A 19529-nucleotide genomic window follows, 5' to 3' on the forward strand; every position below is an offset into this window, starting at 1 on the left:
ACATGAAGGATAGTGGTCTCATGAACCAAATTATAATTAAAAACTTTGTATAATTAAAAACTATGAAAATGAGAGCTGTTCTGCTGCAATTATTATGATCATCCTGGTGGGACAAGAAGCTATGATGACTTTGCTTGAGTGTTCACTCCTGCAAGCTGGGTGATCCCAGATGTATCAGGGGTCCAATGAGGGTCTTGAACTATGCTTGAGATGTTTTGGGTTCAACAAAGAAGCTTTTGCCAAATCCTTCTTCCCTTAATTTTTAAACATGTGTATTTCAAGGGAAATTTGATTCATATGTTTCTGATTCATTTACACTTAAATCATCAAAATGTTATTTTGTAAGGGCTATTTGATGTCCAAGAATCTTTCTGAACCTGTTTTATGAGTCCTCTTAAGTCCTTTTTCTTAAAACAGGAAGTTGCATTTTGCCAAGTACAAATAAACTAAAACGTTAAAAAGGTTCAAGTTCCAGTTTCCAACTCTTAACTCCAGGTTTTAAGTACATTCTCAATTTAGCAAAATGTATTTTCCCACCCCTACAAAAATATGGGTGGAAGAAAAGACAGTAATGATAAAAGTGAGTAAAGGTATTCCCAAGCATTATTATTCTTAGAGACATTTCTCCAGTTGTGAAAGTTCACAAAACCTGCAACAGATACACTTGCAGCAATTAGATACAGGTGAGTTGAGAACAGCTGCTCCTTGATTCTCTGTTTACTGTTTTCAGCACAGAAAAGAAAACCTAAAAGTGTTAATATTTTAACTTTTTACTTATTTTACCTTTGAATGCCTTTGAGTCTTATTTATTTAGTAAAGATGGGAAGACTCAACACATTTGGTTGACTAGAAGGGACCCTAAGAGACTCTGCAGATGAGGTAACATCAATTTAAAAACATAACTGATACTCTTCTCGGAATTGGATAAATGCAGAAAATTATCTCTGGTTCATACTAAGGGGTCTCTTAATTATATATTACTCTCATTACTTTAATGCAGAGGTGATTCAGCCTGACCCTGTAATTCCCTTACAGCTAATTCACTTTCATTTCTAGAAAAAGGAGGTAAAGGTTAATTATGAGAGATGCTTGCGACCATTCTAAACAATTTCCCCAACGGGGAAATTGTGCTTTCTTGAGCCCACCTCAGTATTTCTTTTGTACTGCTGAGAAATCAAGTGATTCTTGGGATGGCAAATATTATGCAACTGAAAACACTTAATTTAAACATAATTAATAAGGGACACCTGGGTGGCTCAGTCGAGCGTTCAACTCTTGAATTCAGCTCAGGTCCTGATCTCAGGGTTATGAGATCAAGTCCCCTGTTGGGTTCTGCACTCAGCAGGGAGTCTGCTTGAGATTCTCTCTCCCTCTGTCCCTCCCCCACTCGTGCTCACTCGCTCTCTCTCTCTCTCAAAAAATAAATAAATAAAAATAAAATAAACATTATTAACTAAACTATCAGTTCTGCTATGGGAGCTCACATGCAGTGGCCACCAGGGAAACTTGTTGATCATAGAGAGCAGGTTTTATTAACAGTCTCTGTTGTATCTCAAATGGGGTAAGTTTAGGAAGAGGATGTGTAGACTGGGGGGCAATGTTCAGTCATAGGGTTCTCTCAGGACAGAAGCTAGTGAGTGAGGTCTAAGCAAAGACTGATAGGATTTGTAAACAAGTTGTGGTCTTGTTTTTAACGTGAGCCCATGAAGAATGACTGTTAAAATCTGTTTTTGCTTTTATTTTTGGAACACATCGTCTGAAAGGAGCTAGCATGCAAACATTTAACTTCAGACAATTTGTGTTACAGTTGTACAACTTACCTGTTTTGTGTTTCATAGCATAGTTTTGTAGGGTGTGGTTTTTGTTTTATTTCTCACAAGGGACAAAGACACAAGAGACAAAGTATAACATGCTTATTGATTAATTGATAGAACTTAATTTTTTAAATTGTAGCCTATCATTTACAAAATTAATAAGTAATGAATTTTATAGTTTTCTCAGACAATATTTGAAATCACTTAAGCTTCATTGGGTACCTATGTGTCTATACCTATATTATATAAATTATTTTTCCTTTAATATTATGTTTTATTCACTCCAAGAACATGTATAATACTATCAGTAAAATACCTTTGAGATTTCATATTGCATTTTAAGCTATTTTGTGTTCATCTCAAATAAGTGTTTACGTGTTTACCAACCATCTTGCCTAGAAAGAATTTATGCTGCTCCAAATATTAAAACCTTATATGCTACTTAATAGTACCCCTAAAGTTTGAAAAAAGAGTCAGGAATTCCATTTTATGAAATAGAGTAATGCTATTCTCACAATGCTTCTTTAAATGTAAAGAGATTTTTCAGAGAAAGAAACCTTGTATATGAAGAACCCTCAAAAATGATGATGTGGTAACCAAGACCTGCTAAAGGCCACATGCAAACCCCTATTTGAGATTTTTAAAAATTATAGTAAAAGCCTTTCAACAAATGGATATTCCTTTTTTTTTTTTAAGATTTTATTTATTTATCTGAGAGAGAGAAAGAGAGAAAGCACCAGCATGGGGGGAGGGACAGAGGAGGGAGGGAGAAGCAGACCCGCTGAGCAGGAAGCCCAAAGAGGGACTCCACCTGAGCTGAAGGCAGATGCTTAATTGATCCATCCAGGCGCCCCCAACAAATGGATATTCTATAATCTTCCATACTAAATCCTAATCTGAACACATGGAGAATGAAATAAATATATCCATAAGCCTTTCCGAGGGATAGGTGATTCTTGCCTTTTTAAAGTTGAATATCATTTGCGTTCGCTAAAATATATCATGTTTTAGATAACAGCCATCCTGAGTTATAGTCTTAATTTTAAAATGCCCTCTATAAGATATACATTTTTTTAAAACATTCTTATTTTCCACTGGTCTCTGCCAATGTGATTTAAAATTCAAATTCAGAGGATCTCATAATTCTCCAGCTTTTTCTCTTCAGTGGCTTCATGGAATAATCATAGTAATAGCTACCATGTACTGTCTTCCTTGTGCCAGTGTTTGTCTGACATAAGCCCCTGAAATTCTCACAGTGACCTTGAGGGCTTAGTATTACTGCTTCTGTTTAAACAAAAGGAAACCTAGTCTGAGAGAGACCCGCTGTGTCATAGCCTTGCTCCCATCTGAGGAGTCCAAACCTTTCCACTCTGCCATGTTGCCTTAAGCTAAGGAAATTCAGATATAAATGCTCTTTTCTCTTCTTTTGTTCCCCATAATTAATTCTAGATACTCTGCAGCCTAAGTTTTAGAAAAACTTACAAACAACTCCACAAAAAAGGTTTGAATGAAATTATCACAACTTTGTGCTGCGAACTGCCACAGTATTGTCATAGCTTTCCTTATTAGAACTGAAAGCAACAGACATGTTTTTTGACTAACCCTCTGACTTCAGTAAAGTTCTGCTGAAGTTACCAGGGAATCAAAATGGTATCTCATTGTGGGGGCGAGGGGGGGGGAGGAATCCATGGACCAATCAACATCTTTCAGAAAATAGATTTCAGGGTGACAACTTTCCCAACGAATATCAATCAGGTCGATCTCAAGTTGATTACTTTTCCATTTAGCTTTAATCCAAAAATATATTTCCAGGTGATTTACTTTGCTTTATGTTTTTCGAGGCCAAAGAATCATAGGACCTCTCAGATGATATGGGAGTGTCCATGTGTAACAGCCCGTTCATATGTGTCGTTCTCTAAGACTTTGACAGACCACATGCTGCACACGCTGTTTTCTGTTTGGGCTGCCCTTTCACCTGGGTGTCCCTCCCACCTCTTTTCTCCAGGACTGCCCACCAGAAGCAGGCGACTTCCGGGCTCAGCAATGCTCTGCTCACAATGATGTCAAGCACCATGGCCAGTTTTATGAATGGCTGCCTGTGTCTAATGACCCCGACAACCCATGTTCACTCAAATGCCAGGCCAAAGGAACAACCCTGGTTGTGGAACTAGCACCTAAAGTCTTAGATGGGACCCGTTGCTACACAGAATCTTTGGATATGTGCATCAGTGGTTTGTGCCAAGTAAGTGCTGGCTTCTTTTTTTTAGTGTCTCTGTGTAAATAGCTTTTGTATAGTCCTGCCCTCTCAATCATTCAGTGTTACTTTTTCTAGAGTTTATAAAGGATGACAGATTTGAAAGTTGAGGTTTAATTTCAGTTGAAACTATAAATGTTGTAATTTGTGTTAAGGAAAAGAGGACTGGAATATTTTGACTCTCTTTGAGTCTCAGCTGAATTTGAAAGGCTGAAAGTTCTTGAATATGTGCTTCCCTTTTGTATTAGATCCAAAATTGCCTCTACCTTGGTTGTCCCTGAAAAGTATTTGTATGTGCATATGTGGGGTGTGTGTGTGTGTATATTTGGAGGCATCGATTTTCATTTGCTTAGAGCTTCGGAATTACCTGGGTAAGATTAACTCTGAAGTTTTCAAGTAAACTCTGGGCAAATTTCTTTCTTCATTATTATAGCTGTAATTTTGTTGAAAGTCCAGGCAAACTCCTGAAAGGCATGGCAGTGCGAGCTCAGCCTGGATTTCATCCAGGCAAGTCTTTAAAACAGGGATAATAAAGAGGTTTGATTTCTGGTGTCAATTTATCAATTGGGTGGAGAGTTAGTAAGAAGAGAGAAAGTTAGTAGTTAATATGTTTGCAATGTATTTGCCATCTTTATATGAAAATCAACTCTGGATTAGGATGACCAGCCTAGTTTTTGGAGCATGCAGTTGCTATAATTTCCTGTGTGCTATACTTGACCGTATACTTTTATATTTTACTAAGTAAACATTTTGAGACTCTTTGCTTCTCCAAAGACAATATTGGTTGAAATTTTTCTCTCTTCAGGATCTCTAATATCTCAGCTGGCAAAGTAAGAATAAGCATGAAGTATGTCTCAGTGATTTGTCATTTCAAATTCACTGTTTGGTTTAAAACCTAAACCTATGTTTAGATATAAAAGAAGTAACTATAGTGTGAATTACTAAAGAAATGTGAGGGGTCCTGCATGATTTTCTGTATATGAGAAGGGAGACAGACATGCTAAGCCTTCATAAAATTTAAAATCATGAGACAGGGAAATTGTGGCATGTGCAAGCATTTCTCAGGTAGGAGGATGGAGATGATACATACGTGTCTGCAGATTACTTTATATACAAGAGATATGTGAATTTCAGATACAAATTTGAATATAGAATCCTACAATTTTAGAGATAGGAAAAGCCTAAGATTATCTACTCAATATCCTAAAAAGCCGTAGATTTGAATATTGCTTGTGATATTCGGTGCTTGCTTCCTTCTCTGCGATTTTCACTGGTGTTGAAATGGAATTATGAAATCTGTAGCTTTGGGAATAATAGAGAATTGTAAAGTGAATGCATATAGAAAAGAGGCTATGATGTAGGGAATGGCAAATAAAATAGTAATAATTCCTTATGTGCGTTTCCTATTGTAGTAAAGCCAGAGAGATTTCCACTTTGCAAATGAAAAAAAAAAAACCAACAACAGAATAATGACATGATTTTCTGAAAGTTATATGATTAATCGTGAAATGGGACTAAATTCCCAGTCTCCTGATATCTAGTCCAAAGCTGCTTGTACTGTATTACACTGACGAATGGACCAAAACAAACAAGACAGGTCAGCAAATTAGGTTTCATTTATTTCTGTGGCATGGGAGTTCAACGTGGCCTCTTTCTTTTCTAAACTAATCCTGCCAGCTGGCCTCATATATGTTGGCAACTGAAAGGGAATCCTATCTCAGCAGTGAAAGTATGAATTTTATATATAGTAAATATGGAGTAATAGTGCTGGACGTTTGGTTACAAGTATAAACATGCCTCCTCCGGTTCAATTCCTGTTAGTTTGACTTTCTAGATTTGGGGGGGTGGCAAATGTAAATTATAGAGTATCTGAAAAGAATATCTGAAAGGGACAATAACATAGCAAAGGAGATGAAATAACTCAGATTGCCTTTAGGCACTCATACGCAGTTTGGCTGGAGAGCAGGGCACCCCTCAGCTCTATAGTAAGAAGACAGAGAGGTAGTTTGGGAAAAAAATCATGGATACGTGCATGGCAGATGGACAGGACCTTGTGAACAGTGGGTGGCCAAGACAGTGTTTTGGTGGAGAAAAGGCATAATCATAGTTCTGCCTTAGAAAGATTAATATAGCTGCAGTTGTCGGACTTTGAAGTGCAAGGCCCTAAAACCAAGAAATCCAGCTGAAAGGGGGCTCTTAGAGCAGCCAGGGTGAGGCGAAGTATGAGCCTGGGTCAGGGCAGTGACAGCAAGGAAATAGTAAGAAAACTAAGCTTAAAACCAGGAAGGAGTTTTCATTTTGATTAAAACTAGTATAGAGGGTAGAAAGCAATAAATCAAATTAATCATGCTCAGGGGCTCAAAAACTACAACTTAATATGAATTTGTAATGAATATAATTTTGGATCCTTGCTACCATTACCATAATAGCCTGCATTTTCATGATTAAAGCCTACTTCAGTTTTATAAAAAAAAAAGAGGGAAGGGAGAGACAGTAGCAAGATGATAGAGGAATAAAGATGGAATATTTAAATGCAGTGTATACATTTTTAGAAGGACAAGAGTAAAGTCAGTCACTATAAGAAAAGCACTCACTACTACCTCCAAGAGTTTAAATACATAAATTCTATTCTACTTAGAAAAAATTCCTTTATTTAGCTTGTATCTATGTATTCATATTTTCAGTCTTTGGTAAGAAACATTAAGAAAAAGCCATGTTTTCATAATTTTTAAAATTGTCAAAAGGCTCAATGCTAACTTAAATGTGTAATTTTTCACTTGAACAGCTTCTCCTAGTTTCCTGGAGAAAAAAAATCATCTTCTCTGCTCTATTTTCCCTCATTTCTACCACATTTGTTGGGGATTCTTAGCCCTTTCTCTGGCTTTCTTTCTGCCTTATTATAACTTTCTTGGCAAGCAGTTTCAAATATTTTTGATGCTTGAAAGATATAAGTTATAAGTATAAAGAAGCAAATATCTAACTTTGGGCATAGCCTTGCTTCGATAGAAAATGACAGCATAACTACAGAGACTTGTCATTTATAAGTACTAATTGTTTCAGTTATACCTGTTTAATGCTCAAGTAAGAACCAATTCCTCACACTGGGCCTTTAACTATTAAACTATTAAATACAACTATTAAACTATTAAATACAACTATTAAACTATTAAATACAACTGTGGAGTCTTAACTCTTTTAAGTCAGGAGATACCTTAGCAATCCATAGAGAAGGAAACGGAGACTGGAAACTGTCCCAAGGTCATGACCTTGAGTGGGTCGTCTGTATTTGCTGTGGGTTTGCTTCAGGAAAATTCTAGAATCATTACCATTTATAATAATGCCTGATTCTTAGTAATATTAGAGCATCCTATTAGGCAGTATACTCACTCTAGTAGTAGTAGTAATATTAATCATAAAGTAGATTCCATTTTTGAGTGACTACCATATCTAGGCATTTTATGTTTATTTTTTCTAATGCAATTGACCCTTCAACAGCATGGGTTCAAACTTTGTGGGTCCATTAATACATGGATTTTTTTTTCAATAAGTACATTAGAAAACAAATTGGAGATTTGCAACAATTTGAAAAAACTTACAAATGAACTAGGTAGCCTAGAAATATCAAAAAAAATTAAGAAAAAGTTATGTCATGAATGCATGAAATATATGTAGATGCAGTCTATTTTATTTACTAAGACACACACAAATCTATTATAAAAAGTTAAAACTTATCAAAACACACACAAACACAGATTGTACAATATCTCTGCATTTTTGCTGTTGAATGTTGGTAATACCTACATCACCTACAGTGTTTTGTATCAGTAAGGTCATATTGATGGAGACGTTTCATCTTGTAAACGGGTGACATAAACTTACTGTACTGATAAATGCAGTACAGTACTGAAAATGTGTTTTCCTTATGATTTCCTTAACATTTTCTTTTCTCTAGCTTACTTTATTATAAGAATATAGTCCATAATACATGTAACACATGAAATATTTATTAATCAACTGTTTATGTTATTGGTAAGGCTTCCAGTCAACGGTAGGCTATAAGTAGTTAAGGTTTTGGAGAGTCAAAAGTCATACGTGGATTTTCAACTGCACAGGGGGTGGGCACCTCTAAACCTCAGATTGTTCCAGGGTCAACTGTATTTACAACTCTCGATATTAGGCAGCATTATCTTCATTTCACAGATGAAGAACTGAGGCTCAGTTATAGCACCAGCGCAGAGACACCAAGTTCTGTCTGACTTAAAGCTCCAACTCCTCTGGTGAGGCTGAGTGGATAGAGACAGGAACCATCTGATGTTCAGGAATGGCTCCCAAACTAGACTGCATACCAGAATCACTTGGAGAGCTCTTAAAAGATACAACTCTTAGTCCCCATCCCCAAGAAACTCAGATTTATTAGTCCTCTATAGAACGCTCTCCTTATGATCCTGTTGTTTGACCAGATTTATGGACCACTTACAGGTTGAAAAGCAGACAGGATTTGAAGTCAAAGGACATGGCTTAGAATTGGCTCTTCTTTCCTAATCTTGATCAGCCTTCCTGAATTGTTTTTTAATCTGTGGGAAATAAGATTGTCTCATAGACTATCGAACACCAAGTGAGAAAATTCATGTGAAAATGCGTAACTGTCAAGTGCTATGGAAATGCAGAGAACCCTGAACATTTCAACTTGCAAAATACATAAAAGTTGTGGTTCCCTGTGTGAGATGTCATAACCTGGTAACAATTCAAAAAAGTTTCTAGAAGGAGATAAAGTAAGAAACTGCTTATTCTGCTAAGAACATTAAAAAAGAAAAGGAGAACTTTCATCATGTACTTCACCATCATCATTTCATAACTGAAATGTTAATAACAAGGACATAGTAAGAACCTGATTTCAGAATCAAGGACAATACTTTTAATTCGAATATACTTTGCCGTATGAGAAAGTTACTACCCTGTACTTAGTTTTTTTTTTTTTTTTTTTTTTTTTTTTTTTTTGCATCCAGAGTGCAGAAATTGTTACAGTGCTTCACAGACCAGCATTCAAAACACTGTTTTTAAGTTCTAGTCCAGCCCAGAGAAATATTGCTACTAGGTATGATTTTCCCAGGATCTTACAGCTCGTTAAATGGCAGGCTGGAGGTCAGAGGATGTCAATGTTTAGCAACATTTTTTACTATGCTCCCTGTGTAATTTCATCAGCGTATCCCATGGGCCAAGATTTTGTTCAGCTTTAACGCTATCATTTATACATAAAACAACAGGTTTAGTGAATATATCTTTTCAAACCACACTCCTCCCTTTGCATCCCACCCTAGAATCTGATCATTGTTCCTGGCAGGTCACTGTGTTGGTGTCTCTCCCCCAGCTTGCATCTCAAACTGAGAAATACTGGGATTTTTTATTTGCTTGTTGTCATTCAAGATCAGATGAAGTTGGAGATAAGGCAGAGCTGGGGCGGGAGTGGGGTGGAGTGGAGGGAAGGCAGCATTCATCATCCTGCGAATAGTCAGACTGCCTGTTTCCAATTTAGGCTCTACCACTCATTGGTATGGGACTTGGAGCAAGTTCCTAGCCTCAGCTTCCTCATCTGCAAAATGATGCTAAGATTTGTAACTACCTGATAGGATTGCTAGGAGGATTAAGTAATCGAATGTTTAAAGTGCTTACTATAAGCTTGATAAATACTGGCCTGTAGTAGTAGTAGTACCCAAATTACTTCTTGCCGTTGACTTTTTCTCTTTTTGAGTGCATGGTTTAATGCAGTTATACATACAAAAGGGGATACTGACATCCCAATGAATGAACAGACCTTCTGTTAATTTCCTATTGCAACCTTCTTTTACTAATAGCTCCACATTGTACCATTATCAACTCCTGATCCAGTGTAGTGAATTGCATCCTGTCCAGAGTTAATGAGCCATCACAAATAGGATCAGCTCTATTAGTACTGCTGTTATTCATTTATTTTCATTATCCAAATTACCCCATTTATATTTGCTATAAAGCACAAAGCTGGTTTCTGTTTTAAATGTATAAAAGCGAGTAGCATAAATTTACAGATAGAACATGTGCTGCCGTTAAAAATAATTTTGAGGTTATTTTGAAGTCAAATTCAGAAAACTGTGCTTTATATCTATAATTAATGAAATTCATCAGTTGATACCTAATATATGTATATCAGAAAGACAAAGTGTCACTATAAGCCAGCTCTTTTGTAATGAATCTACATATTTATAATACTGCTTATGGCTATTTTAGAAAATAAACTATTTCAAAAAGGAAGAGAAGACTTTAAGTAACGCCTTATAGAATATTGTTTTAACATGAATAATACAATTAAAGAACAAGCTGTAAATTGGATCATGGAGTTTTGACATTTATATTATGGCAACGTTACAATGAACTGTGCTTCTAACAAAGAAGTTCTTTCCATTTTTAACAACTCCTGTGGTGAGTAGTTAGAAATAAATTAAGTGGAATGATTATTTCTCCATCTCTGTCTGTGACCTAAGTCACTAGTATCAAATGTCTACCAGTTATTCTAAAGGTGGTGATGTCAGGAACAAGGAGTTAGCCCTTTTCCTTCTGCGTTTCGTAATCCACTTCTATGTGGAAGCATGGTGTAGCTTAAACGATGTAAGGCATATTCTTGTGTTTTTTTTTTTAAGGTTTTTACTTATTTATTTGACAGAGAGAGACAGCGAGAGAGGGAACACAAGCAGGGGGGCAGCGAGAGAGGGAGAAGCAGGCTTCCCAGTGAGCAGGGAGCCCGATGCGGGGCTCAATCCCAGGACCCTGGGACCGTGACCTGAGCCGAAGGCAGATGCTTAACCGACTGAGCCACCCAGGTGCCCCTGTAATGCATATTCTTTCTTTCTCCCCCCTTTGCAGGATACGGTAAAAATGAAGTGAGCTCATTTACTACCTCACTAGTTAAATTTTGGCAAGTTACTTCGTTTCTGAACATTGTTTATTTCTTCTCTCAAAAAAACTGCTACACGTGAGGTAGTGAGGATACAAATTAAGTAAGATCTCTTCGCTCAGGAGTCATACCTCTGTAGGGTTACTGTGAAAAATTCAGTTATTTAAAAAATTATTCATTTAACAAATATTAAGAATTAGCAGTGTGTGTGCTTGATACTGAAGATAGATGGAGAGGAAAAAAAACCTCTCTGAATTTACACTCTGAGGAGAGAGATGACAAATACATAGAAAATTACACCATCACTCTACTACATGCCCCTCACTGAATACAAGCAAGTACACTCAGGTCACTAGACTATATTCTCCTCACTGTGAACAGGGTGCTCTTTGTAAAATACAGATTTGGCTTCATTTCTTATCTGCTCAAATCATTTCAGTTGCACTCTTTTGCATCAGGGTAAAGAAAGCCCAAATTTCTTATACAATGGGTTTCTTTACTGGGTCACTTAAAACAACAGAAATGTATTCTGTCACAGTTCTGGAAGCTAGAAGTCCAAAATTAATGTGTCCTCATAGCCAGGCTTCCTCTGAGGCTCAGGGTAGAATCTTGTTGCCTTGTCCTAGCTTCCAGTAGTGGCAGCCAGTCTCTGCCTTCACCATCAAGGAGATATCTCCCCTCCCTGCGTATATCTCTGTCTTTCCATGGCCTTCTCCTGATGTCTCTGGTTTCTCTTCTTCTAAGAACACCAGTGACATTGGATCAGGGCCCGTTCTACTTGAGTAGGACCTCATCTTAACTTGGTTATTTCTACGAAGAGGCTCTTTTCAAATAAGATCACATTCCCGGGTAATGGGGGGAGGGAGCAGTGAAGGAATTTCAACATATCTTTTTGAAAGACACAATTCAAACCACAATAGCATGCATCCCTATTTATTTATATGTAGTGCAAACATATACATATATACTTATATACACACTTACATGCATGTATATACAAATATTTTTAATAGTGTGTAGGAACCACAATGGGGGAAAATTAAGCTGTGTAAATAGGCAGGAGATTTCACCAAGACATGGGATCAAGGAATACTCAGCGGAAGAAAAACTGAAAATGCTCTAACCAGTGCCTAAAACTGAAGGAGAGTGAAGGGATAAAGAGCCTATGTCATGAGGAGATGTGTAATGTTTAGTAAGAAGATTGTGGACTTGTAATATTGAGGGCAAAAGAGTGCCTTTGAAATAATTCAAGCAGATGGAAGATAAGGGAAGGTGTGTGTTTCGGAAAGAGCACTCTGTCTTCAGCAAGAGCAATAGAGTGGGAGAGGGCAAAAATTGGTAGTGGGATGAGAAGGAGAGATTTGAATACAAATTAGAGATTGAATTCATGGACCTGGTAATTGGTTAAATGCAGCAGGAGAGAAAACTTGAGAGCTGAAGACGGTGCCTGGCTTTCTGGTTCGAGCAACGTGCGGTGCTGCCATTCATTGACACAAAATAGAGGAGAAGAGTCAGGCGTTGGTTTGGGGCAGTGATGGGCACGAGAAGATGACACATGGACAGTGCACTGTCTGCTCTCTGGTAGTCACTCAGTAACTTTGCATCCTCCCTCCCTCCCTCGTAACTCTGTCTTCTTAATTGAAAGGTGTGTTTCCATTAAGTTTGTATAGTCACAGGCCTATTTATGCATGACTAAAAATTGGCCAGGGTAACCTTTTCTATGACCATGTACCAGTTGGATGGCAAGTCAACCTAAATGTTTGTCTCTTTCCGGAAAAACTGAAGTCAAACTAGTGTGTAGCATTGTTTTTTAAAAAACAATTTTATTTATTGCTTGTTTGTTTGTTTGTTTGTCAGAGAGAGAAAGAGCACAAGCAGGGGAATGGGCAGAGGGAGAAGCAGGCTCCTTGCTGGGCAAGGAGCCCAATGTAGGACTTGATCCCAGAACCCTGGGATCATGACCTGAGCTGAAGGCAGACGCCCACTGACCAAGCCACGCAGGCGTCCTAGTGGGTAGCATTCTGAGGTTCCTTGAGGTATCTTCTCACTTTGACAAGCCAAGAGATATAAAAAGTGACATTCCATAGGTCCTCATTCATCTCATGATGTTTCCTTCTTGCCATTCCAATTAGGCCCTTTTTTTAAATTGATGTATTATGCCTGCTCACAGAAAGCATTTTTGTTAAATGGGAATATGTTTGCCATCTTGATATTCAGTTTGTGAGGTGGGAAACCTTTCTTCCTATAGCTTTCATAGGAAAACTTTTTTGGAAAGTTACATTCGTTTAATTTTTCCATTGAACTGAAGCATGGGTCAGGAAAGACAGGATTGATTTTGTTTTTCCGAAGAGATTTGGTGAAGTAGTTGAAGAGAGAGTGAATCTAACGTAAAAACAAATTTCAGATTTTATCCTTTTTGGTGCTATATAGTTTGCAGAGTACACTGTGCATGTCCCCGTGTGCTTCTTGTGCCAATTCTTTGGGATATCTTTATCATTTCCATTTGATAACTGAGGGGGTTGAGGCTCATAGAAGTTCATATAACTAGAAAAAGGCAAAGCTATAATTCAAATCCCGTTATCTCTATTATATGTCATCTGTCTTCTGGGAAAAGATATTTTTTAACAATGAAGCATAGTATCAGTAAGCACACCTCTTTGTTAATAGGGGTATGACTATAGAGAGCTCAGGTAAGGAACTCCATGACCCGGGCATTCTGTGTTCCATTAAATGAAAGCCCTACCAGGATCGGGCAGCTTTCTTGATTCATCCCATGATGCTTTGTTTCACAGATGATTCTTTGGGCCACTTCTTTGCAAAAATACTGAATGTGCTCAATTTTACCTAGTTATCTTTAAGACTGTTTCAGTATTGTTAGTGACTACAAAGTTTGAGATTCCCGAAGACTACTCTCACTTTTCACACCAGCTTCAAGTTTGGGATCTCCAAGACTACCCTCAGGTTTGATAATTCACTAGAAGGACCCGCAGAACTCGCTGAAAGCTGTTGTACTCACAGTTACAGTTTGTTACAGCAGAAGGATACTGATCAAAATCAGCCAAGGGAAGAAGGGCATAGAGCAGTGTTCAGAAGAGTTCACATATAGACCTGCCAGTTTTCCTCACCCAGTAGAGTTGTGTAGACTGTGCTTGCTTCTCCTAGCAACAATACGTGACAATATGCATGGAGTATTGTCAAGCAGGGACACACCTAAGTCTTGGTGTCCAGAATTCTTATTGAGGTTTAATCACATAGACATGGTTGACCACCTGCATGGCTCACCTTAGTCTCCAGCTTCTCCAGAGGTTGAGGTTGATACCATGTAGCCCAAAGCCCTCACCATAAATCACATTGTTAGCATAGACTATCTAGCATGGCCCACAGCCCTCAGACAAACAAAACCATCCTTATTGGTCCGGAAATGACAAGGGTTTAGAGATTACCTCCCACGAGCTAGGGGTAAGAGCACACCTCTCTTTGGGCAAAGTTTATCCTTTACTGTGCAGTGATTTTTTTTAGAGCTATTAATTTGTTCAAAAAATATTTAATGCTCACTATTAGTTACTAGGCTATCCCTTGGGGCATATAGCTATGACCAGGACTCAAGCCCACCTCTCCAGGAGCCAGAGTCTCTGCTTTCTGCAGCAATCATAGCTAAAGAAAAAAACATTCCCTTCTTCCCCTTATTTATTGTTTCTTACTTTGGAGAATCATCTTATTATCTATGCAAGGATTCCACGAGAATTACTGCAACATTTACACCAAATAATTATTCGTGTGTGTGTGTGTGTGTGTGTGTGTGTGTGTGTGTGTGTCTGTCTGTCTTGAAATGTGCAGAATAGTGCAGCTGCTTGGAAAACAGTCTGGCAGGTCCTCAAAATGTTAAACAGAGTTACCATATGAACAAGCAATCCCACTCTTAGGTAGATACCCAAGAGAAATAAAAGCATATGTCCACAAACACAAAATTGTACTCAGTTATTTATAGCAGCATTATTCATAATAGCCAAAAAGCAGAAACAACCCAAATGTCCATCACCTGATGAATGGATAAATAAAATGTGGTCCATTTATGTGGACTATTATTCTCCAATAAAAAGGAATGAAGTACATGAATGAACTTTCAAAACAATATGCTAAGTGAAAGAAGCCAGTCACAGAAGGCCACGTACTCTATTATTCCATTTATATAAAATGTCCAGAATAGGCAATTCTATTGAGACAAAAAGTAAACTAGTAGTTGCCTAAGGCTGGGGTTAGAGTAACAGGGAGTGACTGCTAATGAGTGTGAGCTTTCTTTTGGGGGTAAAGAGAATGTTCTAAACAGACTTTGGTGAAGGTTTCACAATTTTATGAATGTATTAAAACCATTAAACTGTATACTTTAAATGGGTGAATTTTATGGTTTGTGAATTATACCTCAAGAAAGATGCTTTTTAGATGTAGTACAAAGATTCAAAAATCTATGGACCAAATCTACAGACTGTTATCTAATGAGAGTAACCTGATCTCACTCTTGGACAGAGCTGTTATGACTAATCCCTTAGTCTGTATGGGTGTCCCCTTCATTCATTATTGTTCCAAGAAGTGGTTTCTGACCCTAAGTATTTGTAGGTATTAAAGCTGATTTGGAAACTGGCACACAACAGGTCTTTCATGAATATAGGCTGAATGAATGGGTAGTGACATCAAGCTGGAAGTTTTACATCTTTTCCTTTTTTTTTTTTTAAAAGAGAAATAAGTTTGGACTTGAGAAGTTCTTTTCCTAGTATAATAAATTCTCAACAAAGCATTATTTGGTTAGCTGTAAGCAGATATTAACTCTGCTCTTTAATTCACCGTGTGATTTCACAGAAGACAGTTTAAAACTAAAAAGGGAATTAAAAATCTTGCAGTTTGATCCTCATGTTTTACACCTGAGATGTTTGGTATCCAGAGAAGTTCCATCAGATTTTTAGATAGGGCTGCTATGTGGTCCTGAACTAGACTCCATGGGGATATGAAGACAGTCGCGATCCCTGTCTTCAAGAGGTTTACAGTCTTAAGGGGATGAGGCTCAAACACGAATAACTATAATCAGCAGCATCGTGTGAAGGGAGAAAGAACTTGAGTTTTGGACTCAGCCAAATACAAGTCTGAAGTCTGACTTCTAAATTTACTATCTGTGTGAGTATGGAATAATATATTAGGTGCTTTAATCCTCATTTTTCTCACCTATACAGAGGTAATCATGCCTAATATTAATAATAAGAACGGATCTTTATTGAGCAGTTTACATGCCAGGCACTTGCTGTGCAAGCACTTTATGTATGTTATCTCCTTGAATCCTCACGTGAACCCATGGGGTGGGGGGGGGGGGTGTTGCTACCATTTTTATAGGGGAGGGAAATGAGACTTAGAGAGATTAAGTATTGTGGATTCGTTCATTCAATTTATTAAGCATCTAATGTTAGGAATGTTAGGCATCTTGCTAGAAACTAGGAGTATACTAGAAGGAGCAGGTAGGAGGAGCAGTGGAACTCAGTTTTGAGGAGGTTGGAAGGCCCTGATGTCCCTGGCTATTTTACCCCCTTCCCTGGCACTCACTGTCCTTCAGGGAAACTTCCCAGGGGAATTAATATTCATTCCCATCTCTCACACCTGTTACTCCCTTGTTTCCTTTGTCTTTATATTAATCTTCATGGCCATCTAGCCAGTTAAATTAAGACCCCCTTACTGGCAGACACCGTATCCAACTCATCCTTTGTGTTTTTCGATTGATTTGCTCAGTATAAGACAGTTGCATGGACAGATCAACAACTCAATAAATCTCTCTGTTGACTATTTTCGTCTCCTGATGACCGAGCCCTCTCTAAATCACAAAAATTATTCATTCCAAATGCTTTTTTTTTTTATCTTTTATTTGGGCCTTATTCTCATTTCCTTTAGGCTGTGAAACAAAGTCCATTTATGTAAGTTTAATTTTTTTTTGTTTTATGATATTAGGCTAGAAATACTTTAGAATTTGGGGTCTCCTGCCATCCATTCTTTATTTACCATGGCTTAGGAGATGGCCCAAGTCTACCCAGAGCCTTTGCCATCAACCCTAACTGTTGGTTTGCTTAGTACATCACCCAGATTCTCTGGATGAACTCCCATTGCTGAAGCCCTTAGATCTTTCCTGGGATTAAACTCACAAAATGCAAGGTTTCCAAAGGCCATAAATATCGATCAGGATTCCACTGTGATGTAGTTTCCTTCCCAAGTGTATATTAGAAAACTGATCTGGAGATTGTTTTCTCCTACAGGATGTTCCATGGTTAAGCTGGATGATCTTCAGACATAGTTTTAATTAGTTCAATTCTTTCCATAATTAATATAGGTAAGTTTTGGGTCCTAAAATGTTGGTTTTCCCAGAAACTTGAAATGCAAGGTTGAAGTATATGAGAAATTAGAAAGATTTGAAACTTTGCCTTAGGTTTAAAAAAAAAGTTAAATTAGAATAGTAAAGTAAAATTCAGGAAGCCTTTTTGAAACTGGGTATCTGAAGACACTTCCTATAATTGTTTAAAAATGTTAAAAATCAAATCCAAATATGAAAGGTAATTATTAGTAAGTAGTTATACACTGGCTGATTGGCAATATTTCCAAGGAAATATCAAGAAAAGGTATATTTTTTTTAAATGTTGTAGCTACTTTTAATTGTCAAAATCCTTAATAAAAACAATTTAAAGCATCAGATAGCTTCCAGATTTTGAGCCATGAACAAAATTTTATCCAAGTTTTAACATACTCATGGTTGCCAAAGACCCTCCTGGAACACTCCTAGGAAGAAGGGCTCCTTGCCAGCATCAGGAAAATCCACCCAGGCACCTAAAATTAGTGTAATATACCCCACCTGTCCTTTCTATTGCTTTTTTTGTTAGACTGCCTTGAGGAGCTCAGCTCAAGAATGTACAAAGTGTTTTTGCTCTGGGATGCCTATTTGTGATCCAAGGGAACACTTAAGAATCTGAGAAATCTAGACAGAAAGGCAAGAAATGATCAGTGTGGTTAGTAGAACACAAAGGCCAAGACAAATTCCGAGGCCTTGGAAAATATTTTGCACCTCTACACAAAGCTAATCACACAACAGTGGCTTTGAAAGAACCTTGGAGATCACCAGCTGAATCTCCTCATTCTCTTTCTGAAGACACTGAGCCTCAGAGCGGGCAGGTGACTTACCCAAGGTCTCCGAACAAGCAAGTGCTGGAACCCAGATTCAAACTTGGAGGTGTTCTGACTCCAAGTCCAGTGCTCTTTACTCTGTACTAAGTGCAAGTGTTTTTTGTACATGTGATTTTAAGAATCTTTAGAGTTTAAAGGATTCTTTTGATTTGGAGGATTCATTTTGTTAGTCTCTTTTACCATTACTGAGTGCGTTTCAGTCCCTGAGCTAAGTTTCCCTCCCTTGTGGCCAAATTATCACAGAACATTCCATTCACTTAAAAATAGTTGTACTATAAAAGAAAATACAAGTGGAAAACCTTGCCAACAATAAACATCCTAAAAAACTTCACACACACAGGGCTTCCATTCCTGCAGAAATGCCAAGCGCAAGCCTATTGCACCTGCAGGCTGGAGTGATCACATAGTGGCCAGGACTTGGAGACTGGCTAGTCCCATGTGCACTTAGGTTTATGACCAAATTAGAATATGACTTTAGTTTCTTGGCCAGCACAATTACAGGTGATTTAAAGAAACAAACAAATATTTTAGGGAAAGAGTGGTAGGGGGTGAGGGAGCCTTGGAAAGAAGTGGCCAAAGTCACATTAAAATGAAGGAACGTAGCCAGTGTATCATTTTCCCAAGCTCTCACCTACTGCGTGCTTGACTGCTTCCTCCTCTCTGTCCCCTAGGGTTCTCCTGGTAGGGAGATGTTCTTCTCATCGAGTAACTCTCAGCTTCTAAGGCAGAAACTTCAACATTCCTGTTGGTCGACAGAAAGACTTGTTAATTTGATTCTCCCCATTGATTCTCCCATTCAGGCAACAGTTTTTTATTGAGTAATATGATATAATGTCTGTGCAACCCTTTCCACTCTAGATTTTTATGTGACCTAGCTAGGGATGGATTTTTTTCTTCTTCTTTTTATGAGTAGTGACTGCAAGGACATGCTTTGCTTGGGAAAAGGATACAATTTGGCTTGTTAAGGCAAAGACATACTCAATGGTGACATGGGCACAACTCTTCAGGCACCTGCCCTTTCCTGCCCCCACATGTGCCCAGAGACAGGCTTGTGAAGCTGAGGCTGAAGAGCTGAATGTTTGGACGAGAGTAGGATCCCGCCAGGTCAGAGGAACACTGAGTCTCTTCATGCACGGGCTTTTTTTTTTTTTTTTTTTAATCCAGAGAAACATTTTTATGCTCATTTAAAACATGCTTTCTTAGGCAGTGTGTATGGAGAATGGTTTCATCGGGGCTATGTAAATCTAGCCTGGTATTTCCCCAAGTAGTCTCCAGGTTTCTCTCTATAATTTGGAGTATAGTTTTAGTTTTCTCCCCAGGTGATTTTCCT

The 19529-nt window shown here is 37.9% G+C and overlaps 1 protein-coding gene across 1 annotated transcript in view; it reads left to right on the forward strand.

Annotated features, from left to right (window-relative positions):
* Nucleotides 1-19529, forward strand: part of ADAMTSL1 (ADAMTS like 1) — a 407202-nt gene that overhangs the window by 99479 nt on the left and 288194 nt on the right. Inside the window, exon 4 of the mRNA XM_073880850.1 lies at nucleotides 3820-4056. Coding sequence (XP_073736951.1) covers nucleotides 3820-4056 — 237 coding nt within the window. The remainder of the gene's footprint in view (nucleotides 1-3819; nucleotides 4057-19529) is intronic.

Source organism: Callorhinus ursinus, unplaced genomic scaffold, assembly GCF_003265705.2.
Source record: "Callorhinus ursinus isolate GAN/ISIS: 27379988/994484 unplaced genomic scaffold, GSC_fseal_2.0 scaffold39, whole genome shotgun sequence".
Classification (NCBI taxonomy): domain Eukaryota; kingdom Metazoa; phylum Chordata; class Mammalia; order Carnivora; family Otariidae; genus Callorhinus; species Callorhinus ursinus.